Source organism: Ipomoea nil, unplaced genomic scaffold (genome assembly GCF_001879475.1).
Source record: "Ipomoea nil cultivar Tokyo-kokei standard unplaced genomic scaffold, Asagao_1.1 scaffold2480, whole genome shotgun sequence".
NCBI classification, from domain to species: domain Eukaryota; kingdom Viridiplantae; phylum Streptophyta; class Magnoliopsida; order Solanales; family Convolvulaceae; genus Ipomoea; species Ipomoea nil.
The window spans coordinates 383,730-408,414 of NW_017618908.1; the positions used below are offsets into that span (position 1 = coordinate 383,730).

Here is a 24,685-nt window from a genome sequence, read left to right on the forward strand (position 1 = left end):
CAAGATTTCCATTTCGAATCTTAGTAAAAACGCCTACTGAGTCGGTCAGCTATATGCAATCTAGGGTTAAAAATGGACTCTTATATTTATGTATCAAGGTCACTTTCTAGCTTCTTAATAGGTTGTTTTCAAATACACGATTGTGGGCAGATGATGTTCCATTGTTCCTAAATCATTTGAATTCCCCCTAGCTAGCTTGCTGCTGCAATAAATGAATTGGTTGGTTCGGCAGTTGATTGTGTAACTATGATTTCAACTAATTATTGAATCCTTTGCTTATCTTTAAAGATTCTTTTGTAAGTCCCCATTTATTAATACGTACAAGATAATCTTGATAACTATATAAGATTTGACTTAAATGCATTATATAAGATTTGACAGTTTAGATTGCAGGGAGTCTTTAACTTAAATGCGAATTTAACTTAAAATTATTAAGAAGAAATTAACAGATCTTGAGGATTAAGCCATGTTGCTGCAAATCAACAGCAATATAGAGAAAGTATTGAAATAAAGAAACGAAATTAATGTGGTAAACTTAATTAATTAAGCCATGTTACAATCTTAAACATGCATGGCGCCATGCATGCAATTCACAATGGTCGTCAACCCCACAGATGTACCATTTTCTTCCGGACGTTGCCATTACTTATCTAACAAGTGGTATTAGAGTTATAGTAAAAGCTGTGCAAGTAATTTTGGACGAAGGCCCGTGAAAGATCAAGTCAAGCAATTGCACCTTATTGTCTCTTGAAAATGAACTTACAAAACCATAAATCCATAAGTGAAGAAGATCATAACCAAAATGTGAACTTGTGAAGCATGCATCCAATTGTGAACTGTTCACCATTTTTGAACTCTATATTCACAATTACAGAACTCTATGTTCATAATTATAGAATTCTATATATGTTCGTAATTAAAGAACTCGATCTGTGTTCACAATTTTTGAACTCTATATTCACAACGTCTGGCTGAGTTGTTTTGACAATTTTTTTAAAAAAAATTCTGATTGATGTAGGAAAACGGTGCCACTAACGGCACCGTTACTCCAAAATTGTCAAACGGCCTTGTATTAGAACCGTGTCCACATGGTTCCACGACATAACAATTGGATTCAAATTCAATCTTCAACCCCTAATAGTTGTGTTCTTTGTAAGCCACAAAATCCTCCACTTTTCCTTCACGAGAAACCACCCTCCATGCACCTACCTTTTTATGCAATCAAAAGTTGTGGGTTGCAGACTTCCCTCCATGCATCTCCATTGCAATCAACCACCACCACCTCGCCAGCTTGCTTCTTTATTTCTGCGCCCGTGACGAGACCATGCAAGATCATTCACACCATGCATATATATATAAACCCCAAAACCCCATGGATTCAGCCTCTCTATCTCTCTCTTGGACTACAATCTCATCAAGATGAATGCACGACCATCTTCTCCGGATTCTCTGAAAACCCATTTTGTCGACATCCATGAAGTCCTGCACGAAGAGGAGGAGAAGGAAGAAGAAGAAGAAGAAGAAAGCTCAAGAAAAACAATGGCGGGTGATGACAGAACCGCGGCCAAGCGTTTCAACAGGCAAATGAAACTCAGGGAAGCAAGGAGAAACAGTAGGGGTGGTTTCAGCAGGCAAGTTTCACTGGAGACTGGCTTCTCTGTGCTTAATGGCGAATCGTCGAAACACAGAAATGATAGGAAAGTTCTCTCAAGAAGTGGGCAAAGTTTCAGTGGATTTGGAGTGGGTGCAGAAGCAGCAAGGAAAGGGGATTTCAGTATCTTCAAAACCAAATCAAATCTTGTCAGACAAAACTCCAAGCTGCCTCTCAAAAAAGAAAGTGGGATTGATCATCAGAAGAGTAATCTCAATGCAGAGCTTGATGATAATGTCAACGACAGTGTTCCTGCTGGTAGATACTTTGATGCTCTTAGAGGCCCTGAACTCGATCAAGTCAAGGTATATTTGTTGAGCATATAACAATTAATATGCAATCCAACTATTAGCTTAGGCTTTTAGTTGAGATGGAGCACATGCTTCAATTATATTATCAAAATGATGTCTTTGCAGGATACTGAAGATATACTTCTGCCCAAAGATGAGAAGTGGCCATTTCTACTGAGATTCCCAATAGGATGCTTTGGAATCTGTTTAGGTCTTAGCAGTCAAGCAATCCTTTGGAGATCCTTGGCTACTAGTCCTGCTACAAAGTTCCTTCACATCTCACCCTTCATAAATTTTGCTCTCTGGGTATTAGCCCTATGCATCCTTCTGGCTGTGTTCTTCACCTACACATCCAAATGCATACTCTACTTTGAAGCTGTGAAGAGAGAATACTTTCATCCCGTAAGGGTAAACTTCTTCTTCGCCCCGTGGGTTGTCTGCATGTTCTTAGCCATAGCCACACCCCCTGCAATTGCACCAGGAGACACTCTCCACCCTGCGATCTGGTGCGTCTTCATGGCGCCCGTTTTCTTCCTCAACCTCAAGATATACGGGCAGTGGCTCTCGGGAGGGAAGCGGCGCCTCTCCAAAGTGGCCAACCCGTCTTCCCATCTGTCTGTGATTGGGAACTTTGTTGGGGCTATTCTTGCAGCCAAGGTGGGGTGGATGGAGGCTGGCAAGTTCTTATGGGCTATTGGCTTTGCACATTATCTCGTCGTGTTTGTAACGCTCTACCAACGATTGCCCACGAGCGAGGCGCTGCCTAAGGAGCTTCACCCGGTTTATTCCATGTTCATTGCAACTCCAGCAGCAGCCAGCATTGCTTGGGGAGCCATTTATGGTGAATTTGATGGCCTGGCCAGAACCTGCTACTTCATAGCTTTGTTCCTCTACTTATCTCTTGTTGTGCGCATCAACTTCTTCAGAGGTTTCAGGTTAGCTAGCTAACAAGCTCTGATACCATGTTATAAACTAAGATTGGACTAGGGTCACTCAACTGGGGCTATAATGCACATAGGCCAAAACCAATTAGCTAGTCTAACTCATAGCCTTATGAACCCATATGTTCTCTCTTATTTTATCAATGTGGACACTCTTAACACTTTCCAATAACACAATCTATGCATTCATTCTGGTTACAGATTCTCAGTGGCATGGTGGTCATACACATTTCCCATGACAACAGCATCAATAGCAACAATAAAGTATGCAGAACAAGCTCCTTCTGTGATAAGCAAGGGTCTGGCTGTGACACTTTCTTTCATGTCATCTACAATGGTCTTCCTCCTCTTCATCTCAACCCTTCTCCACGCTTTCGTCTGGTGCACTCTCTTCCCCAACGACTATGCAATCGCCATCACGAAGAAGCGACTTGCTAAGGAGAAGAAACCAGCAAAGAAGAGCTATGATATTCGACGCTGGACAAAGCAGACCCCTTTAGCATTTGTGTCAACTATGAGGAAGCATAATTCAGCAGACAAGGTTTCTGATGGAGATAAATGAGTAGAACACAAAAACATTTCAGTAGTGTTTAGGTTTCGAGACAGTTTAGTCTCTGAATCATAGTTTCCTAAGATGTCTGTCTGTCAGGTGTGTGTTAGCCATATTATCATGCAATAGTATTTTCATTTCTTCATTCATCTAGCTAGTTACAAGAGAATTAAAGAATGGCACTTTTGCAGAATTTCAAAGAACAAAGTGATAAATAAATAAATCCAAAACATGATATCTTAACTATGATTCTGAGCCATTTCTGATGGATTCAAGAACCTGAACTACTTCAGCCATGTTTGGTCTCCTTGAAGGCACTTCACAAGTACAAATCAAGCCCAACTTCATTACCTGAATCAACTCGTTTTCTACAAAACCTCGTAGACCTCTATCAAAACAGGCCGAAGCAGCGCCTCTCTCTATCAACCGCCTAACGTATTCACACAAGACCACCACCTCGTTCACGACTGGACTCTCGACTGGCTTCCTCCCTGTAACCAGCTCTAATAGGATCACCCCGAAGCTATAAACATCACACTTATCGCTGAATCTCAGACTCTGAGCTAACTCGGGTGCAACATAACCAACCGCGTTGTGAAATTTGGTAGGGCTGTAGTTATCGAGCAAGGGGAGTAATTTAACCAAACCGTAATCAGACAACTTAGCCTCGTAGTTTCTGCCCAGGAGTACGTTAGTGGACTTGACGTTAAGATGAAGCACTTGAGGCTTGCAGTCATGGTGAAGGTAAGCTAAGGCTCGGGCTGTCCCCAATGCTATCTGAAACCTCCTCGGCCAACTCAATTCGGGATTGTAGTTAACTCGGTGCAAATTCTCGTACAGGTTACCATTCGGGGCGAATTCGGATAGTATTAACTGCATACTGGAGGACCAGTAGTAACCTTGGATAGCAATCAGATTAGGGTGTCCCAGGTTTCCTAACTGTCCAATTTCGTGCTCGAACACTTCTTGGTTTCTGGGATTTCTCGAGGTCTTTAATCTTTTAACAGCCATGGAAACTCCACCTTCGAAGCTAGTTCTGTACACCGTTCCAATCGATCCTCCACCAATCACACGTTCCTTATCGAGCAACGCCTTCCCGGACTTCCAATCCTCGTGCTTCGAAGGCAGACTTGTGCTGAAGAGAACCAGCTTTCCAATAACGACATTCGAATCAGTTGAAGCAAGCGAGGTGGTCTCAACAATCATCGCCTCCTCTCTTCTCCTCCTCCTCCTCCTCCTCGCCTTCGTGTTGACTATGGCGACTATAATAAGACCCGAGAGGATTAGAGCTGCAGCAACAATGGCAACAATGGCTGAAGCACTCAACTTAGGCTTTCTAGCAAAGCAGGAGTCTAGTGGAGAACCACAGAGATGACTATTATGAAAGAAAGCTGAGGGTCCAAATTGTTGGAGGCTTTCAATTGAAGGGATCTCTCCAGATAAGCTGTTGTAAGAAACATTAAAATGGTTTAGGCTTTTCAAGTTCACCAAACTAAAAGGAATCGACCCGGATAGCCGATTTTCTGACAAATCCAAAGAATGTAAGTTAGACAGATTTCCAATAGATGTTGGAATGTTCCCAGTAAGCTGGTTTTGATGCAGGTCAAGATTTACAAGGTATGATATGTTGTATAACTTCTGTGGAATCTCTCCCTGTAAAAAATTTTCTGAAATGTCCCTGCAGAAACAGTTTAAACTTTAGAGTTTATCTTCAAGTTCAACACATTTATTATAAAAATAAAAAATCAAGATGGGATTCAATTAACTCACATATCAAGAAGGAATCTGCAGTTGCTTAACTCCTCTGGGATTTCACCACTAAGCCTGAGATTATGCAAATCCAGAACTTGAAGCCACTCAATGCTTCCCAGCTCTGCTGGGATTGTTCCTGTGATCAAATTATTCGCCAACCGGAAAACCAGAAGTCCTTTCAGATCCACAAGCTCAAGGGGTATAGTTCCACTAAGTTTGTTATACCCTACATCCAAATATTTCAGGGCACTGCATTTCGAAATCTGCGATGGAATTTCCCCGTAAAAACCATTCCTGGAAACATCCAGGAACTCCAATCTCTGACTACAAGTCCCAATATTCAGAGCCTCGGGTTGAAAGCTGTTGCTTGAGATATTGAAATAAATTAGATTTTCCAATGAAAGAACTCCAAATGGGGCAACACCAGTAAACATATTGCTGCCAAGATCCAAAAACTGCAATCTTTGACAAGAAGAAAGCTGTTCTTGAACACTTCCTGCTAGCATGTTTCTCCTCAAGGATAAGTATACTAACCTAGGAATATCACATATTTGCGAAATGAAACTGCCAGTAAGACTGTTAAAAGAAAAATCCAAACCTTCTAGGCTCTGACAGTTCTCAATGGATGCAGGAATTGCACCGGAAAGATTATTGTGTGACAGCGAAATGAACCTTGTTTTGTTGCAGAAATCGAACAGAGCAGAAGGGATCTTCCCAGTGAACCCGTTTCTTGACAAATCGAGAAACCTTATGTTTGGTAAATCCCCAATGAATTCTGGGATTGACCCAGATAAAGCATTGGAGCTCAAATTCATCTTCCATAAAGAACTGATCTCTCCATAAGCACTCGGTATGTTGCCCGTGAATCGATTACCATACAAGGTAAGCGTGCGCAAGGATTTCAATCCCGACAACGCAGCAGAAAGCTCTCCCCCGAGGCTAGTGTTCCATAGCACAATCTTCACCACATTGCCATCTGAATTGCAGAACACACCACTATAGTCTTGACAGGGGCTTTTACTGGGATCCCAGGACCTCAAACTATTATAAGGGTCAATGGAAATGTTACCCTTGAACTGAAGCAAGATCTCCTTTTCAGTAATTGGATACACCTTATCAAACTGAAACAAGCAAAAACACCAAAAGACAACAAGGAAATAAGCATGTGTACCTATTCTTTTCATATCTACTTGCTGGATCCAATCTTGAAATTAAACCCCTTGATCTCTGACTATTCTGCACACAGTCTATGTTCTTGAAACCAATCAACCTTGGTTATCAGAACCCCAAGGCTCTGATATTGACTAAACAGCAACATTCTCAATGCAAACATGATTACTATAAACAATGCAGCAAAAAAGTCATGAAATTCAAGTGCATTTATTGGCCTTCCTGAAATTCTAGCCTGGGTTACAATAAAGTACAAAACTTTGGGCAGTTTGTGTAGTGGGTGTGCCTCAAAATCAAGACCCAATATTCAAGAACCCTAAAATTTATATTTTTTAACAATTCAAGAAAGTGGGCACCGAGAGAGAGAAAGAGAGTTAGGCTGGCTGGCAAAAATGTGCAGGAAAGATGAAATGAAAGTGACAGAATTGCCTGGCATTTTGCTGGAAACGAAAATCACAGTCTGCAAATTGAATACTATACTACCAGCAGAGACTGCTTATTGGGTTTCTAGTAGTCTTCTTGACAGCTCCTTCCACGTGGTTGTTTTATGTTTCTATCCACTCTGATCGTTAAATTTCATGTCTACTCAATCTAACTTCCAACCAATAACGTACGACTTGTCATTTAATACCACTCCTGTGTAACTATTGGTTTCCTTCACCCATCAGTCTTCAAGATCAAAACTTTTCAATCTCCATGTTCTTCATTTAATGATAACAACACAAGAGATTTGAAGTAAGAAACTTAAGAAGCCATTCTGTCTGCTACTGTGTATACATATTTTTAAGGTGTGGGTCGGTTTTCATACAGAGCCATAAGCATATCTTCCCTCCACCAACTCAGCACCACATCAAATTCCCTCGCCCCTAGGGCCCCACATCCCAAACCAAACAACCACATATCCCACATATTCATTCAGTTTTTGTTTTTGTTTTAGTACTATTCACTCTGTTACAATGCAGACATACAGTATCTGTTCATAACTACTTTCTCAACTTACTGAAGCACAAAGAGTCAATACCGCCTCCACCGAGACTCGAACCACAACCTCCCATATAGGTGAGCAACTACTACTATCATTCAGTCGGAAACCACAACTACTATCCGAGAGTGTACACTAGGTAAACTCTACCTTGAAAGGTTACTAGTTTCAAAGAAAATGGAAAAAAAAAAAAAAAAAGGATTAATTTGGAATAGTGGAGTGATGAATCTACAAAATGAATATAAAAATAGAGGGAAATGTCATTAATGGATGGAGCAATCACATGGAACAGAATACAACATAGTTTTCAAGAATGAGAAGCAAATGCTGTCTTGTTGTATACATACACCTTTGTATATTGCCTACAATATAAGTTAGTCTATGTTAGTCTCCTCCTCCCACTTCAGTTCCTTCTTACCCACTTCCAACTTCAATTCATGTCTTGAACAAAGCACTAAATATAACCCTGCTCAAGAGATTGGTAAACCCACAGCAGAAGTTTATTGTAGTAACAGCTCCTCTCTCTGCAGTTGATTCAGTCGCCTTTTCGCATACACTGTTATTAGTACTGTAGTTGCCATCGTGAGACAAAAACCTAAGACGGTGCAAAGAATCTGTACAGCTGATAGAGAGCTCCCGTCCTGTGATGCATTTGCCAGTGTCTTTATCACAATGCCACTGAAAATGAAGAAGAAGAAGATAGATTATTAGTTTGAAGATAAAAGTATTAATCGGGAAATGCTAAAGTCAATTGTGCTATAATCCAGTGTGATTAGTTGTGCCACCAAATAAGATGGGCCTCAGCTATGCTTTCTTGTGTCTTCTTCAATAAAACAATGGATTTCAAAATTTACGTTCTTTTCCAAGGCAAAGAAGTTGGTACAAACAAGGTTAGGTATTTCTCATTACACGACACCCATGTATAATGTATATGAGTTGTTGAGTATATCCATGACTCGGAAACTGTTGGGGGGCGGAGGGTTGGGAGATAAAGAGAGAGAGAGATCTTACGTGTAAATTGCAACGAATATCTCTGGCACCATGCCAATCAATGAACCCAACAAATAAGGAACATACTTGACTCCTGTAGCCATTGCACTGTAATTATATATTATGTAAGGAAAAGGAGAAATTCTAATCAATGTCACAGCTCGAAACTGATTAAACCAATTCCCTTCACCAGCTAGTCTAATGATAGAAGCATTCTTAGGATATCTGTCTAGCCAATCCTGAAAATGAAAACAGTCAATATTTCAATTCAAGAATGCAATCCAAATGAGGCCAACAACTGCCACGAACAATTAAAGAAACGCAATTGCTTACTTGTATTTTGTTTTGAAAAAGATAGCCTATGAAATATGGAAGCGATACACCAATAGCTGCACCTCCAATGATTAGTAGAAATCCATAACCATATCCGAAAGTCATCCCTGCCACCCACATGGAGGGAGTAGAAGGCAAAAACAATGTGGGGAAAAACGCCACAGAAGCAAAGACTAAAACTGCAAGAACTGGCCTACTGAAAGTTTTTGTCTCCCAATTTATTATAGGTATGATTTCCTGTGAAAGGCAAAGAGCTTGGCGTATAAGCATCAGATCACTCACAACCAATGATGAAAAAGTCCGATAACCTTCCAGATTGTTCAGTAAGATGTAAGCACAAATATCATAGCATCAAATGGAATGATACTAGAAGAATCACCCACTTAATTGCAACGATTGCTCAAATGGACCACAAACCTGTTAGTTTTAACCACGCCCATACACTTCCATTGGAGATTTTAGCGAGCAGCAAAGGAGCTTATAGAGTATAGCTTTGGAGATCAGGCATGATATCAATAAATAAACTAAACTAAGGTTGGGGTTCCTATGCAATCAAGTTCTAGTCACAAAATTGTTTGAGTATGAAAATATAAGGAACAGATCTTTAAGTCCATTGATTACAAATTTATCTACTGGTCCTTAATTATGGAAAATTTAAGAAAAATCTCAGTTAAGGTTATGCCAAACTTCAAAGTTCGAATATGTGGAAATGTCAGCACTAAAATTGCAGAAGAACAATTATTTTCCTTAAAAGAAACAATCTTTAGTATGAAATCTGACCTTATCCATGAAGAATGGGGCGACCCATTTGAGTAAAACAGCAGCCAAAGCCCCAAGAAAGACAGTGACGAGTGCCAGCTTAGCCCACCACCACACCGACCACCACCACCGCCCACCGCCCTCACAGCCCACCATCACCGCCTCTGAAGAGGAAGACGACGCACCCTCAGCGCTTTCCTCCTCCAATTCATAGCCTTTCAATTTCACATAACAGTGACCATTGCTATCCCCCTCGCCCCTCTTCAACACCTCACCAGCACCAAACGCCATCCTCTCCGTATCAAACCCAAGGATTCACGCTACCAACCATAAAATTACAATCAGAACTTAACATTCAACAATGGGTCGGACAGATATTTTCCCTGTATCTATAGGCTGAACAAACCCTAAAAAGCAAGCAAGATCAAATATTACACAAATCAGTTGCGTATACATCAAGACATTGATATATACGTATCAAAGATCTAAGCTTTTTTGCATTGTTGAGGAGAAAAGAAGTGATTGCTTAGGTCTGTGAGTGTGTGCTTTATTCTTGGCTCTGTGCTGCTCTGATTTCTTAAGGAGAAAAGGAATGGCGGATGAAGAGGAGCAGTCTACAATCCAATAATACTAGATACGTATTATATTAATTAATGTATTTATTTTGTAATAATAGTGTTTGTATTTTAAATTGGGAATTTCTCAAAATATATTTATAATTTTTTCTTTATGTAACATGGGGACTTCTCCTGTCACCTAACCTAGTAGGAGTACTAGTTTTGTCCAAGTACATTTAAAGCCGGTCAATATTTTGAACTGAGTAAATACCAATTTTAGTTTCAAGTATTAACAAAATGATAGTTTTGGTTCACATGTTTCATTTCTATTAATTTTCATCCACAATTATTATTTTAGTGTCAATTTTTGTCCACAATTATTATTTTAGTGTCAAAATTCATCATGTCGGTCACTCCTCCGTTTAAGACATGTTGAAATAAGAAATTATTAAAGTTATTTTCGTCATTTTCAAATTAAGATCCCAATTTGAGCATAAATAAAGAGATTTAAGCTCTAAGATTGATCCCAATTCGTAGTTCTCCTCATCAAATTAAGGTAGGATGAGGATGAGAACTGCGAATTGAGATTGATCTTACGGCTTAAATTCCTTTATTCATGCTCAAATTGGGATCTTAAGTTAAAAATGACGAAAATATCCTTAAAATTTTAAATTTTGACATATCTTAAAAGGTGAAGTGACCGGTATGATGAATTTTGGTACTAAAACAATAATCGTTGATGAAAATTGGTACTAAAACAATAATCACATATACAAATTGGTAGGAATTAAACATGTGGATTGAATTTATCGTTTTGCTAATACTCATAGGATTAAAATTGATATTTGCTCACTCAAATTTATAAAGAGGTAAATCAAGTCAATTCTTTTTTAATGTCTAAAGAAGTTATTTTTCTTATGCGCTTGTGACATTGAACCCTCATATTGTTGTTGGAAGCCAATATGATTTTACATTCATTAGATGAATGCATTGGGAGCAACATGCATTGCATTTTATCTATAGAAAATGATATACTCCGTATATTTTTATTTATCGTTAATAACATTTCCTTATATTTACATATTGAATGTTATTTTTTATCATTATAAATTACTCACTCCGTTATATTTTGTTTGTTTAGTTTAATTAATGTGACTTGACTAAAGTTATTTTTAATTCATCTTTTCATAATACTAGTATTTGCCTCGTGCGATGCACGGGATGTAAATTAAAACGTATTAATTTTGTGGTTGTTATATTATAAATTGTGTGAAATAATGCGGTTATAATTTATAACATATAAATGAAATATGTGTGGGAATTCAACAAAAATAATATGTAAATGGTATATTACAAATAGTTGCAATTAATGTTATAGTATTAAAAAAAGAAAACTTATCAAAATTACAAATTATTAAAAACATCATGATATACAACATTAGTAATGTATCTAATTACATGATTTCAATAAATATTAGAACGAACTTAATTTTGTATACAATATTACTTATAAAATATAATGTTATAAGGATTTTAAGTACATAATTAAACAATTGAATGTTTATTATATAATTTATTAATTTATTATTTGGAACTACATCCGTTGATCCTTATGTAAATAAATACTATGTATACATATAATTTAACTATATATATAATTTTTTTTACCATATTTCGAAGTTGGGTAACTATATATATACATAAAATATACGGAGTATAATATTATATATTATATATTACATATAATACATACATATATTGTGGTTAGTAGGAGTTGGGCTGCGATTCTAGAAACCACGTCACCTCTGCTCTCATTCTTCTCATTTCTACTTGCAAGCAAGTTGATTTCTCAAACACATTTATGTGTCGGAGAAGTGCTATTCGAAGCTCTGTCGCGCAAGAAATTGATATTCCATTTCTTCGATTTTGAACACCGATCGTTGTTCATATAGATTTAAGGAGAAATTTCTGGGCGATTCAAGGTGTTTCAAAATAGTTTCGATTATGGGATTCATCTTTCAACTCGAAATTAACATTGTCTGGTATTTGCTTATTCTATTTCAGCTTAACACGTTCATTTTTGTAGAGATTTAATTCACAAAACAATGAGTAAGTCTGGTATTTGTAAGCTTTTATATAGTTTCGTGATGCCTAACAGTCAGTAAACATGTTATAGAACTCAGATTTATATTGTTATATACAGTAACAGTAATCTAAAAGACTAAGTTTAGACTTTAGATGACTATAGTTTTAATGGTTATTACTTGTTTTAAGTTTAGGCTTGAATTAAAAAATATTACTTGTAGACAAAAAGAGTTGCTCACCATTCATAACAACACTGTGTTTCAAGTGGATCTTGGAATACACCGAATAATCTCCTATGATTTGACATATTACCAAATGTATTTTTTGATGACGATCCAGCATTTTCATTACATATTACAACTTCATTTTCTCCATGTAATACCATGAACTGCAAAAATAAACATTTATTATAGTAATTTATGATATATTATTATTATTTAATTATTTAACAATAGTCATTATAATACTCCAAAAACTAAGAATATTAAGAAAAGCGTATGTAATTAAATTCATATAATCTCATATTCATATAAACGAAACGAAGAGTGACATTAAAACAATGAGCATATATACACTAAAAAACACCCTAAAATAACAAACTCATTTTAAAACAATGAGCATATATACATTAAAACAATGAGCATATATACATTCTAAAATAATGTCACTAAGTAGAATCTTATACATATTAGATTAAGAATTATGAAATAATAATATTACTAAATAATGTTAGTAAATGTTCCCTTCATTTTTTATATAAATAGATAAATAATAATATTGTGTATATAATATAATTCAAGATAATAGATAATAGATAAGTGGATTTTATGCTAAACCTGACTATGGTTGCCTAATATGCGTTGTTGACCTCACTGTCTGATTAGAGACCTACCTCTCTCTCTCTCTCTCTCTCGCTATCCCAGCCTTAAGAATCACCGGTGATCTCCAATTTCGACCGGTGATTCTTAAGCATCTCTCACTCTCTGTGTTCTCACTCTCAAATTCTACACCATAGCACTGTGAAGAAACACTATATCTCTCTATAGAAAGCTTAGAGATCCGAGAGGCAATCTGGAATTCTGAGTGTATGTTTTCTAATTTCTGGTAATTTCACAACATTTTAGAGTTTATTTCATTTCAGAAAAAGCATTTGTTAGGTTCTTGATTTCATGTTTTGTTGGGATTCGCTATAAACACCTTCACAATGAAGATTACAGAGTGTTGAACACAAATCTGCGACATGCAATCATCTCATATTGCAAAATGAAGCAGAGTTTAGGGTTACAGAGAATCGTTTCGATTAGGTCTGATTGTGGACCGAGATCTATCAACAAAACACCGATAACATCAGTAGACTGATTGTGGACCGAGATCTATCAACAAAACATCGATAACATCAGTAGAAGAGGCAATCGTCGATTTGATCTCAAATCGGAATACTTTTTGAGCTAAGTATTCAAACTACTATTGATTTTTGTGTTCTATATCTATTTTTATTGATTGCGCCGATTATTATCGTATTTAAATCCAAACATAGGGCTTAGGGTTAGTGTTAATATCATTTTTCTTATTGTTATTGCAGATTAATTAATTGGGAGGAGACTGTTCTTTGCACACAGGATGTGGTCAGACTCGTAGAAATACATTTGATTTACAGATAAGTTGTTTCTAATCCTAAAAGCCTAGGTTTAGCTATCATATGAATTATTATATGCATAAAGTTAACTGTAATCAATGTAGTTAAGTGTTTAGTTTCGGGAAATACCTTGTTTTGATGACCATGCTTCCTCTTTGCTCCAATGGTGCATGAAGATGTGATCTTCCTCATGGTTTGTGGTTTTGGTAGGATGAGTTCTTTGTCTTAAGAAGAATCAGAAGAATAGTGGTAAATTCAATAATGTTGTGAAGGTTGTCTTATTTATTGAGTCATTTCTTTGGCTTGTCTTGAAAAAAACATCTAATTGACTTAATTATTCATGTTTTCAAGCACATAGAGAAGCTGAAAAGTTTATGTGTGCTGTTAACCTTTCCCATTATTTAACCACAAAATATCTTGTGGTTAATCATAAATAGTTGACACCTAGCATAGATTGTAATATATACATTTTTCTGATTTTTCTGATTAATATGTTTTTATATATTTTGGGAGTGAACATTCTGGTATACCTTAAATCTATGGGCCACATACTTTGCCTAACAAATCTGTTTGATATTACAGGAACAACTATAACGCACGGGAAAGCTCTGTTAGTGTAAGTTGGTTAGTTAATTGAATTTTAATTAAGTTGAAATTAACATTGGCATACATAAGCTTTTTTAGGCAGTGTCTAACTTAGTATAATGGATTCGTGCAGGAAAATTTGTGTATTTCAAAATTGGAAGTTCAGCACTGATAGAATTATGTTAATGTGAACTCATTGACATCATATTACATTGTAAGTATTTCCCTATATGCTCACTTGGACTTTGCAGTTGAATCCCATGATTGTCTAATAATTCTTTCGATTAAGCTTGAGTCACTGTTTAGCTTGTGCCTGCTTGATAAATTGTCTAAGAGGAATACATTATGGTATGTCCTACATTATTCTATACAAAAGTAGAAACTACCAATTAGCATATGATTATTAGTTTGGAGTCTATTGGTTTAACTGTATATATTTAACTTATAAATTGTAATAACATTAAAATGTTATTATTTTGAACATTATGGTATGTCCTACATTATTCTATACAAAAGTAGAAACTACCAATTAGCATATGATTATTAGTTTGGAGTCTATTGGTTTAACTGTATATATTTAACTTATAAATTGTAATAACATTAAAATGTTAACATTTTGAATAAGTCAGGTATTATTTTGAATAAATCAGGTATCCATAGTGGTACACAAATCAGTATACACACTTGGAAACATATACTCAGAGGATTCAAACAATCTGTCTTACCAGATGGAAAACTACATGCTTGTAGTGTAGGCAATTAAGGTATCTATTTCATCTGAGAATTAAAAACTTATTTCTTTCATATAGATTTAATATTTTTTTAAACTATAAGAGTATGTTTGGATTATTATGCAATGGTTTGTTTATAAATTGATGTGATGTGTTCTATTTTTCTGTGATAAGGGAATTACCCTTCAAAATTTACATACATGTGTAATGTGTTCTACATGTTTTAAGTATTATTTATATTCTGCAATGTCCTACAATATTAGTTGTTCTTAGAGGATTAGATGGCCAATATCTATATATATGTGTCACTTGTTTTACATGTTAAAGTTTTTAAAATATCAATTATATTTTATTATGTACTTCAACATTAGATGTTCTAAGGGTACACATTTGAAAAAAATAGTAAACATGCATCATGTGTTTTACATTTATATACAATTAAAATTATTTTTTAGACTGAAACAACTTTTAGAAAAGCTATTTAACATTTAAAAGAAACAAAAAGTATGTTTAGATATCCTACACTCTTGTATAGTATAGAGAAAAACTAAAATCTTTTATATCTTTTAACAAAAGTATCACACTGATTACATGCCCTACACTCATCTATAGAGAAAAAAATGCAATATGTTCTATCTTTTTACAAAATTATCACACTGATTACATGCCATACACTCATCCATAGAGAAAAAAATACAATCTTTTCTTATCTTCGTTCATTACAAATGTTGATTTGTGCTGTGTGATTACTTGTGATATTTGAAGGTGAAATCCCTGAAACAAAAGCAGAAAAAAGAATATAAAGTTAGGGAAATCTGAAACTCTAATTTACTACATTATAGGAAATGGACTACAGTATAGGAAATGGTTTATTCCAACAGTTTGCAATGTTCCTAACATTGGTCAGTTTGCAATGTTCATAACATTGGTGAGGGACTAACATACAGTCATATGGAATAGGGCTAGTGATAACCAAGAATACTGCCAACACATTGTCCCTGCAAATAAGAAATAATTTGCAGCTTTGCAGCTGCTATATCCAATAATAAGTACTTTGATTTACTACAGAATAGGCAAATGATGATTTTAGTTGTCGGATGCTTCAACTGAAAACAAAAGTAGAAACTAAAGTAGAAACTGTGATATTTGAGCTATTTGACTATTCACATTTTTATTGAATGCCTAATAACAAAAGTTGAAACTGTGATATTTGAGCTAGCTAAATGTGACACACTTTTGTCTGTGTATGTTGTTTATACTAAAATCTTATTCACTTTTTTTTTTTTCAAAAAAATGGAAGATACTGACATTTCCTTCAAAATATAATGATATGTATATTTTGCAAGAAAAAAATAATGTACCTCATGTGGTTAGAATGTGTTGACCTGTTTATTCTTTTTGTTGGGTTAAAAATTAAATTACTTCAATCTGCTTCTTTTATATCTACCTGCAAAACACTCAAAAAGCAATAAAATGCACCAAAACAATATTCCTGATATCACCTACTTCACCTACTTTTGCAGTGTAGATAATTGAAAATCATCATTTTAAAAATTATTTTTTCAGAATCAATATGACCTGCAAAAACACTTAAAAATGCAGAATATTACTTATAATGTAGCCTTTCATATAGGAGCAAATAATTAGCTGCTTTATAACTCCTAATAGATAATAGGTCATATAATATTTAAATGAAAGGTTAATAGTATTACCATAGGAGATAATATTACCTAAGAAGGGAAAAAAGGAAGCTTTAATCTACAATCTGGTGCTCTATCCTGCAATTTGTATTATATGTGTACATGCAATTGTATTTAAAGCATCTGCATGATCTTGATTCTTCAATGTGGAATGTGTCATCAGATTATAGTGGATAGAAAAAAAATAAATAAAGATTGAATTTACCTCCTCATTATGCAATAAGCATTCTTTACTACTCATTTCGCATCCTCTAACATCTAATCAAAACCTTCCCATCTTCTTTTGGTGTGCAGTGGACTGCTTTGCTTCACAGAAACATATTGAGACGGCAAATTTCTTTCTACAGAACTTTACTTCTTCGCAGTATGAAGTGATTGATACCACTTTACCTGATTCGACCTCTTTATATAGAGGTTGAATTTATTCAGGATTTTTATAGAACAATGAAGAGGCAAGCTTTGGAACAATCACTTTTTGAAACAATAAGACCTTTCATAAAGGATGTCTTCTATTAGGTTTCAATCACTTCAAATTTGTAATAAAGTATGCAACGCTTCGATTTTCCAGATTTATTTCTATTTTTTTTTTTTGAAATTCCTTGGTAACCGATTCCTTTTACACGGTATTTTACGCAAAAGCATTAAATATTTGACTTTGCTCTAAACCACGCCGTTAGATTTGGGCGGGATTTTTTTGCTCATATTGTTTTGCTTTAATATAGATAGAGATAGAGATTAAGCTAAGTATTAATATATAAAATTTATATATTTATAAACTAAATAAAATTACTATTAAACAAAAAAAAAAGTAAAATTTAAAATAATTAAAAATTAATTTGACTAAAAAATATTAAACGGGACATAAAAATGGACAGAAAAAGTATTTATTAATAACGATTAATAGAGCTATAGAGCACTCTTACTAACCTTTGTTTTTTTTTTGAAAACCGCACTCTTACTAACCTAATAACATAGATATTGAACTCGTGAGTAATCTTTAAACGCACTTAAACAATAAATCAATCACCAAAGTCAAACATCATCGACTCATCACCACTCACTATAAATATGACCTTCTATTCAAAATCAAATATTTTTATTATTGATTATCAATGTAAGAATCTATAATCAACCCCACCCCTAAATATCAAATTGCAAAAACATTAGGTGCGAGCATAGGTGGTTAATGGTTTAATGCATTGCCTAAAGAGGAAATTCCAATTTTGGTCATATGACTATAGGTGTCTTGTTAATTTCACTCCCTGACTTTTAAAAGTGTCAATTTAGTACCTTAACTATGCAATTTTTGTCAATTTTGATCACTCCAGTCAAATTTCCGACCAAATTTTAATTGTTAAAAGAATGAGGGTATTCTGGTCATTTCACGTCTCTTTTCTTCTTCCCAGGCGAGTCCATCCCTTCCTCTCCCGTTTCTAGCGAATGCAATGAACTAAGATGATGCGAAAAGGAGGCTTGATGATATTAAAGATAGGGTTTACAGGGAGAAAGAACGTCGAAAACGGGAGAGAAAGTGATGGACTCGCCAGAGAAGAAGAAAAGAGGCTTGAAATAACCAAAATATCCTCATTATTTTAACTATTAAAATTTTTCGGCGAAATTTGGTCAGAGTGACCAAAATTGACAAAAATTACATAGTTATAGTACTAAGGGTGTGTTTGGTTCGCACATAAGAATTGGAATCGGAATGAGTATCAAATACTTGGTAATGGTAATGAGTTTTGGTGAAAGTATTTAACATGTTTGGTAGTAGGGTGGAATGAGAATGATTACTAATAGTAGTGGTTAAGAATGAATAAGGGAATGAAACCCTTATTGTATTTGGGTATGAGTTTTTCAATTGATGGGGTATTCGAAACCCATAGTGGTGTTCTAAAAATCTATTAACCAAACAACAACAATCACTTTCATACACATTCCTATGGGCAAAACCCACCAACCAAACACACCCTAAATTGATACTTTTTAAAATCGAGGCTGAAATTAACAACACCCCTATAGTTGACCAAAATTGAAATTTCCTCATTGCCTAAATTAGTACTCCGTACTTAGATTTTCAATTGGTTGTTCCGCCCACTACTTTCTTTTTCCAGAAAGTCAGAAGTAGGAGAATTCAAAGATCCAGCGGTGGTGCCGGAACCTCATTAAAAAATTCCCCTTTGTGATTTCTTCAAGTGCTCCAAGAATCAAGATACGAGTAATAGTCAACAAGTGCTTCATTCTGCCCAGTAGTTCAGTTCCAGAGCGTATTCAGTTAATTGCACTGAGGAAATCAGCAAAAAAAGATGAGTCCTTGCGTCAAGCTCCTTCAACCCCAGCTTAATCAGGGCTTCAAAATCCATCACCCTTCACTCCCCAAACCCCTCCCTTGCATTAATCTTGAATTTCATTACCCATTTCTTTCTCTTCCCAGAAAATCCTTCAACTCTTCAGGTTTCTCTCCCTTGCTCTCTATATCTACATTTGTGCAAACATTGATTTTCTGTGTACTTGATTGATGCAGAACAAGAATAGTTAGGATATCCATTAAGCTTTCCCAGTGCTTAAAGTTTGAAGCTTTTCTCTTTTCAGTTTATGTTGTATACATTAATTATTGTTTTATACTTTTATGTAAATATGCCATCTTTGCTCCTTTGTGGATGATTTCAGCTAGGAGTTCAAGATTACCTGTTAGCAGATGTGTATCAGAGAATCTCTCAGATTCAATTAGGCCGGAATCGTTGTCTAATTATGCAGCTGAATCATCTGAGGTCTTCTTTCTAATGCTTTTATCTATAGTTTACTGAAAATACTCTGCCTGTTTGTGTGTTCATTATTATTTATTGCCTTGAGCAAAGAGATGCATAGGACCAGTGTGAAAAGCTACTAGTTATTTGGAAGCCCCATCTTTAGAAATAAATTGGAATGAAAAAGTCCTGGAGGACAACAGAAATCGACTAACAAAAGATCCCATTTTGACATGAAAAAAGAAGAGATGAAAAGTTTCTTGTGTGCTTTGTTTAAGGAAACGTCTTTTGGGTTTTAGACTATTTTTAATGTTTGTTTTGGAGATGATTAGAGGGAGTGAAGATTGTGATTTGGTGTAGCAGTCTTTAACCCTGTCCCCCCTTACTGTTGAACAGTAAGAAAGTTAAGTTTTAATCTAATTTTTGCAAATCCCCCACTCCAAATTTGCTAAAAGATTGATAAAAAACGAGTAAAAAACATCATATTAGACGATGATATGGCTCTGTGCGCATGATCTTTTATGAGAAATCTAAAGTGTAGAGTATTTGTGGATTGTAGTTCTGTATCCAGATCAATATATGAATAAAACATTGAGAGAGGTTTAATTTCTTTAAAAAATTTGAGGTTTTTCAGATTTTTAAGCCAAAGGAGAATTCTTTCCTGACGGTCTTGAGGGGTGCTAACGCCATCCTGCCACATGTCGTTCTTGGTAGTACAATTTTGGCTCTCGTCTATCCGCCTTCTTTCACGTGGTTTACTAGCAGGTCTGCATACCATTTCTCAGATCTTATGAAATGCCGTAGAAAAAGAGTAATTTGAAGTTTGTTTCATATGCACTTAATCATTCTAAACTGCAACAGAAAAAGAGTAATTTGAAGTTGAGTCGTGAAGGAGAGAAGCGTAATTTCTTGATCGTGTTTTGGCTCTACCATTTCCAGGTATTATGCCCCTGCATTGGGGTTTTTGATGTTTGCGGTTGGAGTCAATTCAAGTGAAAAGGATTTCCTGGAAGCATTCAACAGACCCGGGGCAATTTTAGCTGGTTATATTGGCCAATTTGTTGTGAAGCCCCTACTTGGCTATCTATTTGGTACAATTGCAATAGCGGCATTTGGTCTGCCGACTTCCTTAGGTAAAAATCCCGATTGATTTACTAGAAAAGAAATATGGTATTTTTTGTTGAGCATATAACCATTAATGTGCACTCCAACTATCAGCTTAGGCTTTTAGTTGAGATGGATCACATGTTTCAATTTTTTGACTAACTTCTGTGCACTCCAACTATCAGCTTAGGCTTCTGTGCACTCCAACTATCAGCTTAGGCTTTTAGTTGAGATGGATCACATGTTTCAATTTTTTGACTAACTTCTGTAAGCATACGTATCAGCTGCGGGGATTATGTTGACTTCATGTGTCAGTGGTGCACAGCTCTCCAACTATGCCACTTTTCTAACCGATCCACCGATGGCTCCTCTTAGTATCGTGATGACATCGTTATCTACGGCTACTGCAGCCCTTGTCACGCCATTCCTATCGTTATTGTTGATCGGGAAAAGATTGCCGGTTGACGTAATAGGAATGATTTCCAATATTATTCAGATCGTAGTTGTACCCGTTGCTGCTGGCTTGCTTCTGAATAGGTAATGATCGAGATCATGTTCCTACGTAAGATTGGGATAGGGTCACTCAATTGGCTATAATAACCACACTAAAAGATTGAATCCAACCAATTAGCTAGTCTATCTCATGGCCTTATAAACCCATATGTTCTCTCTTATTTTATCAATGTGAGACTCTTAACAGGTTTGTATCGATAGATTCTTTCCCCAGGTTTGTAACGCCATTAGGCCGTTTTTGCCCCCCTTATCGGTGTTTGTGACTTCTCTCTGCGTTGGAGCTCCACTTGCAATCAACATACAGTCCGTTGTATCCCCGTCTGGATTATCAGTTTTATTGCTTGTGATCGCATTTCATTTGTCAGCGTTTATTTCCGGTTACACCCTTGCCGGTGCCGCCTTCCGTGATGCTCCAGATGTGAAACCTCTGCAGAGAACACTGTCCTACGAAACAGGTCATTTGATAACACGCTAAATTGTATGGCTGTTTATGTGAAATATTTTAGCGGGTCGTAATTGATGCCCCGCTCTGCATTGATGTTACAGGGATGCAGAGCAGTCTTCTGGCCCTTGCGCTCGCAAATAAGTTTTTCCAAGATCCTCTCGTTGGTGTACCCCCGGCTATTTCTGTAAGCATAGACGCAAACTGTTTCTGGCTTCATGATCTTGTCGTACTCTTATATAAACATCGGTTTCGTCTCCATTTTGCAGGTTGTGATAATGTCGCTAATGGGCTTCTCTCTTGTAATGTTTTGGAACAAGAACAAAAGCACTAATGTTTGACAACATTAGCTTCTCTCTTGTAATGTTTTGGAACAAGAACAAAAGCACTAATGTTTGACAACTTCATATATAGTGATTTGATCAATCCTTCTTGACCATTAGTCTTATATTAAGGCATTTTTGAGATTGTAAAATGTTTTAGAGGAGAACTGCATGAACCCAACATACTAATTGCTGTATAGAGTGAGTTGATCAATCTAGCTTTTTTACCATTTAGTCTTTCATTTTTCACTCGCTTGTCTCGATCGTTTTATTTGTCATATTTACTATTCAATGGTCAATCTGTATAACCGAAACATATACATTAAATAGGGTATCTTTTTGTTTAGTAGCCATATGCATGTTAGCAGGATTTTAATTATCCGTTAATGTTATGCGACGAAAATATATACTTGAAATACAAAGAATTTTTACAATGAAAGGTAAACTAATCTAGGTTTCTTAGAAATGTGTGAAATACAAAGAATTTTTACGACAAAAGGTAAACTAATAAATGTTTCTTAGAGATGTGTGATTATCAAGTAAATCGTTTAAAAACTTTGAGCGTAATCCCCACATGGCTGCTACCGAGCCTTTCCTCCTAAACTAGCAAGATGGTTTACCGCTTTACTTTGTGCATGTAAACAAATTTAATATACTCCGTAGTATTTTTTTTGGTTTTCATTCAAAGAAATTATAATGTGATATTTAAATAAATAAATTTCATCCACTATTACCGAATTGAATTGCAAAGGTTTAAGTCAAATTAATTAATCAAACTAAACACATATAACAAAACAGATTGACTAATTATTAGCAGGAATTACAGAGGTAATATATTGTAGTGACTAGTGATGAACAAATTAATATAGCAAGATATATATATATATGGTACGAGGTAGTACGAGAAGGTTGTTTACTGTTTTTATGAATGATGGAGTAGAAGATTCATGGGAGTGGAGACAGCAGCGCAGCAGGAGGTAAGGGGACACAGGAGAATCTGTGTTGAAACTGAGACAATAAAGCAAGATTCTCTTGATGCAGCAAGCTGGCTTTCTTCCTCAGATTCTCGTTCTCTTCTAGTATACTCATGTTTTCCATGTACAGCTTCAAGTTTCTCACTTCCATGTCCTCCTCCTCTTCTCTTCTCTTCCTCCTGTCAATCAATTATATATAATCATATCACATTTCTCACCATAAATATGTAAAATAGATACATAAATTTACAGTATGGTACTATACCTTTTAAGGCGATAAAGCTGGAGTCTTGAACGCTTTGGGCGACGTTTATGCATGGAAATACTGCAGATGATCCACTCTGAAGAACCCACACACATTCTTAATTAGCTTTCTGCTTCTTTCTAGCTTGAAGGTGGAAGGAAGAAAGAAAATGGTGGAAGTGAGATCACACAAGACCATATATAAATAGTTGGGGTTGCATGTGTACAGTACAGTGGTGCTTTTGGGTGGCTGCACTTTAGAAATTTAAGAGAGATAATGCCCAAACGGATAGTTCAGTTATTTTTGGATGACAGATTATAAGCAAGATACAGCAAGATTAAGTCCGGGTAGCCTCACCTTTTTGTTGGGGTCGCTTCTTGTAAACACTGAGTTATCGTGATTTATAGGATCTTTGGGATTACAAACTTCGTTTTTTATAGACAAAAATTTGAAGAGAGAGAGTGGTTGAGATTGTCAAGAATGGCAATGATGGGGAAGAGGGTTAATGATTACATAGATAGCAGGAGGGATGTGTATTGTATCCATATATGAATTCAATGCAAGAAAATTTCAAAAGGCTATGAAGAAGCTAATTAAGTGCATGTCCCTCTCTGATATATATGCCTACTGCTTCTCTTATATATATTATGATTATGATTAGCTCAACTTACTTTTTGTAATCAATGCTATTAATTTCTATCAATTCATTTGGCCATTCTGTCCCTATATGCATAAAAGATGAGTGCATATAATTTAATGATAACAATCTGACTAGCTGCAAAACCCTTACATATCTCACTTTATATATATATATATATATATATATATATATATATATATATATATATATATATACATGGGGCAGAAGTATCAAATAGCTCAATCTACTATTATATTCTCTTAGCATTTTATTCAGGTTTTCATCAGGTAATCATTCCATAATGCTGGCATGGAATTTAAATAAAAATAATTTGATAACTTGTTTCATTATTGATTCATTCGGACCCAAAGAAAACTGCTACTCTCTCCCTCCTCATCCTCACCACCATCATCGTGGCTGCCGATCTGAAAACTGAGACCAATATCAAGTTTATCAAGTGCATACTTTTGAATAGTAATTGTGAGTTTCCTTCGTCATTAAAAAAGATAATTAAGACGAATTAAGATCAAGGAGAAATGAGATTAGGATTGGTGCAGTTTATACAAGCTAGAATTATGAGGTGAGGAATTGAAGGTAGGCATGAGTTAGAGTTATGATTGTTGTGTACCTGTGACCAATTCCCTGTTGGTAATTGAGTGCCTCTTTTTTGGATTTGTCTATCTGCAATTCATGACTAATAAGAAAATTTTAAAAAACATGATGTATATATGCTGCTATACTCCGATCCAATTCTGATAGCTTTGCTGCAGGATATACTTTATCATTTAATTTGTACATCTTGGCATGGCTCTTTATTTATATGAATATAATTTATGAGTTACGTTGTTGAATTGATTAATACAAGACAATAAAATTTATTGTGTAATGAGATGTTATTTAATTTATCAGCTTCAAATAATCAATGATCAATATTCATAAATTCTTCATTCTCTTATATAATAATAAAAACATATTCTTAATGACATATC

General features: G+C 35.5%; 5 protein-coding genes and 1 long non-coding RNA gene across 12 annotated transcripts; 3 read left to right on the forward strand and 3 right to left on the reverse strand.

Annotated features, from left to right (window-relative positions):
* Window positions 1-1,154: 1,154 nt before the first annotated feature.
* On the forward strand, window positions 1,155-3,577 carry LOC109153275 (guard cell S-type anion channel SLAC1). Its single transcript, XM_019301145.1, has 3 exons — window positions 1,155-1,956; window positions 2,068-2,876; window positions 3,084-3,577. The coding sequence occupies exons 1-3, from the start codon at window positions 1,420-1,422 to the stop codon at window positions 3,442-3,444; spliced, it is 1,707 nt and encodes a 568-aa protein (XP_019156690.1). The 5' UTR covers window positions 1,155-1,419; the 3' UTR covers window positions 3,445-3,577.
* Window positions 3,337-7,081, reverse strand: LOC109153273 (probable LRR receptor-like serine/threonine-protein kinase At1g12460). 2 transcript variants are annotated; one of them, XM_019301144.1, is made up of 3 exons: window positions 5,203-7,081; window positions 3,784-5,110; window positions 3,337-3,427 (listed from the first exon to the last, which is right to left on the reverse strand). In XM_019301144.1, exons 1-3 carry the CDS (start codon window positions 6,366-6,368, stop codon window positions 3,395-3,397), a joined length of 2,526 nt encoding a protein of 841 aa, XP_019156689.1. In that variant the 5' UTR covers window positions 6,369-7,081; the 3' UTR covers window positions 3,337-3,394. The 2 variants fall into 2 exon arrangements, with proteins under 2 accessions (XP_019156689.1, XP_019156688.1); XM_019301143.1 differs by lacking the exon at window positions 3,337-3,427 and having other exon boundaries at window positions 3,472-5,110; window positions 5,203-7,079.
* Window positions 7,082-7,572: 491 nt separating this feature from the next.
* On the reverse strand, window positions 7,573-10,061 carry LOC109153276 (TVP38/TMEM64 family membrane protein slr0305-like). Its single transcript, XM_019301146.1, has 4 exons — window positions 9,440-10,061; window positions 8,660-8,896; window positions 8,348-8,565; window positions 7,573-8,014 (listed from the first exon to the last, which is right to left on the reverse strand). The coding sequence occupies exons 1-4, from the start codon at window positions 9,707-9,709 to the stop codon at window positions 7,837-7,839; spliced, it is 903 nt and encodes a 300-aa protein (XP_019156691.1). The 5' UTR covers window positions 9,710-10,061; the 3' UTR covers window positions 7,573-7,836.
* Window positions 10,062-12,902: 2,841 nt separating this feature from the next.
* LOC109153277 lies at window positions 12,903-17,307 on the forward strand. Of its 3 annotated transcripts, none has more exons than XR_002049485.1 (5): window positions 12,903-13,145; window positions 13,271-14,312; window positions 14,415-14,495; window positions 14,932-15,045; window positions 17,007-17,307. It is a non-coding gene; the product is annotated as an uncharacterized LOC109153277 (long non-coding RNA). The 3 variants fall into 3 exon arrangements; XR_002049486.1 differs by having other exon boundaries at window positions 12,909-13,164; window positions 14,911-15,045; XR_002049484.1 differs by having other exon boundaries at window positions 12,909-13,164.
* A 1,472-nt stretch (window positions 17,308-18,779) lies between these two features.
* On the forward strand, window positions 18,780-22,087 carry LOC109153164 (probable sodium/metabolite cotransporter BASS5, chloroplastic). 4 transcript variants are annotated; one of them, XM_019300973.1, is made up of 9 exons: window positions 18,780-19,163; window positions 19,380-19,480; window positions 20,091-20,221; window positions 20,396-20,589; window positions 20,845-21,097; window positions 21,275-21,528; window positions 21,620-21,702; window positions 21,785-21,866; window positions 21,907-22,087. In XM_019300973.1, exons 1-8 carry the CDS (start codon window positions 19,016-19,018, stop codon window positions 21,854-21,856), a joined length of 1,236 nt encoding a protein of 411 aa, XP_019156518.1. In that variant the 5' UTR covers window positions 18,780-19,015; the 3' UTR covers window positions 21,857-21,866; window positions 21,907-22,087. The 4 variants fall into 4 exon arrangements, with proteins under 4 accessions (XP_019156518.1, XP_019156517.1, XP_019156519.1 ...); XM_019300972.1 differs by having other exon boundaries at window positions 21,785-21,865; window positions 21,911-22,087; XM_019300974.1 differs by having other exon boundaries at window positions 21,785-21,860; window positions 21,919-22,087.
* A 538-nt stretch (window positions 22,088-22,625) lies between these two features.
* Window positions 22,626-23,200, reverse strand: LOC109153167 (protein LITTLE ZIPPER 2-like). The gene is made up of 2 exons (XM_019300980.1): window positions 23,078-23,200; window positions 22,626-22,991 (listed from the first exon to the last, which is right to left on the reverse strand). Exons 1-2 carry the CDS (start codon window positions 23,170-23,172, stop codon window positions 22,784-22,786), a joined length of 303 nt encoding a protein of 100 aa, XP_019156525.1. The 5' UTR covers window positions 23,173-23,200; the 3' UTR covers window positions 22,626-22,783.
* Window positions 23,201-24,685: the final 1,485 nt, after the last annotated feature.

Excerpts from the sequence above, each read along its gene's own strand:
- LOC109153275 (XM_019301145.1), top strand. The coding sequence starts at position 1,420 with ATGAATGCACGACCATCTTCTCCGGATTCTCTGAAAACCCATTTTGTC. Across the intron at positions 1,957-2,067 it reads CTGAACTCGATCAAGTCAAG|GATACTGAAGATATACTTCT; the intron begins GTATATTTGTTG and ends ATGTCTTTGCAG. Across the intron at positions 2,877-3,083 it reads AACTTCTTCAGAGGTTTCAG|ATTCTCAGTGGCATGGTGGT; the intron begins GTTAGCTAGCTA and ends TTCTGGTTACAG.
- LOC109153273 (XM_019301143.1), bottom strand. The coding sequence starts at position 6,368 with ATGAAAAGAATAGGTACACATGCTTATTTCCTTGTTGTCTTTTGGTGT. Across the intron at positions 5,111-5,202 it reads TGCAGATTCCTTCTTGATAT|GGACATTTCAGAAAATTTTT; the intron begins GTGAGTTAATTG and ends CTGTTTCTGCAG.
- LOC109153276 (XM_019301146.1), bottom strand. The coding sequence starts at position 9,709 with ATGGCGTTTGGTGCTGGTGAGGTGTTGAAGAGGGGCGAGGGGGATAGC. Across the intron at positions 8,897-9,439 it reads CCCCATTCTTCATGGATAAG|GAAATCATACCTATAATAAA; the intron begins GTCAGATTTCAT and ends TGCCTTTCACAG. Across the intron at positions 8,566-8,659 it reads TTTTTCAAAACAAAATACAA|GATTGGCTAGACAGATATCC; the intron begins GTAAGCAATTGC and ends TTTCATTTTCAG.
- LOC109153164 (XM_019300973.1), top strand. The coding sequence starts at position 19,016 with ATGAGTCCTTGCGTCAAGCTCCTTCAACCCCAGCTTAATCAGGGCTTC. Across the intron at positions 19,481-20,090 it reads ATGCAGCTGAATCATCTGAG|ATTTTTAAGCCAAAGGAGAA; the intron begins GTCTTCTTTCTA and ends GAGGTTTTTCAG. Across the intron at positions 20,590-20,844 it reads TGGTCTGCCGACTTCCTTAG|CTGCGGGGATTATGTTGACT; the intron begins GTAAAAATCCCG and ends CATACGTATCAG.
- LOC109153167 (XM_019300980.1), bottom strand. The coding sequence starts at position 23,172 with ATGTGTGTGGGTTCTTCAGAGTGGATCATCTGCAGTATTTCCATGCAT. Across the intron at positions 22,992-23,077 it reads CAGCTTTATCGCCTTAAAAG|GAGGAAGAGAAGAGAAGAGG; the intron begins GTATAGTACCAT and ends ATTGATTGACAG.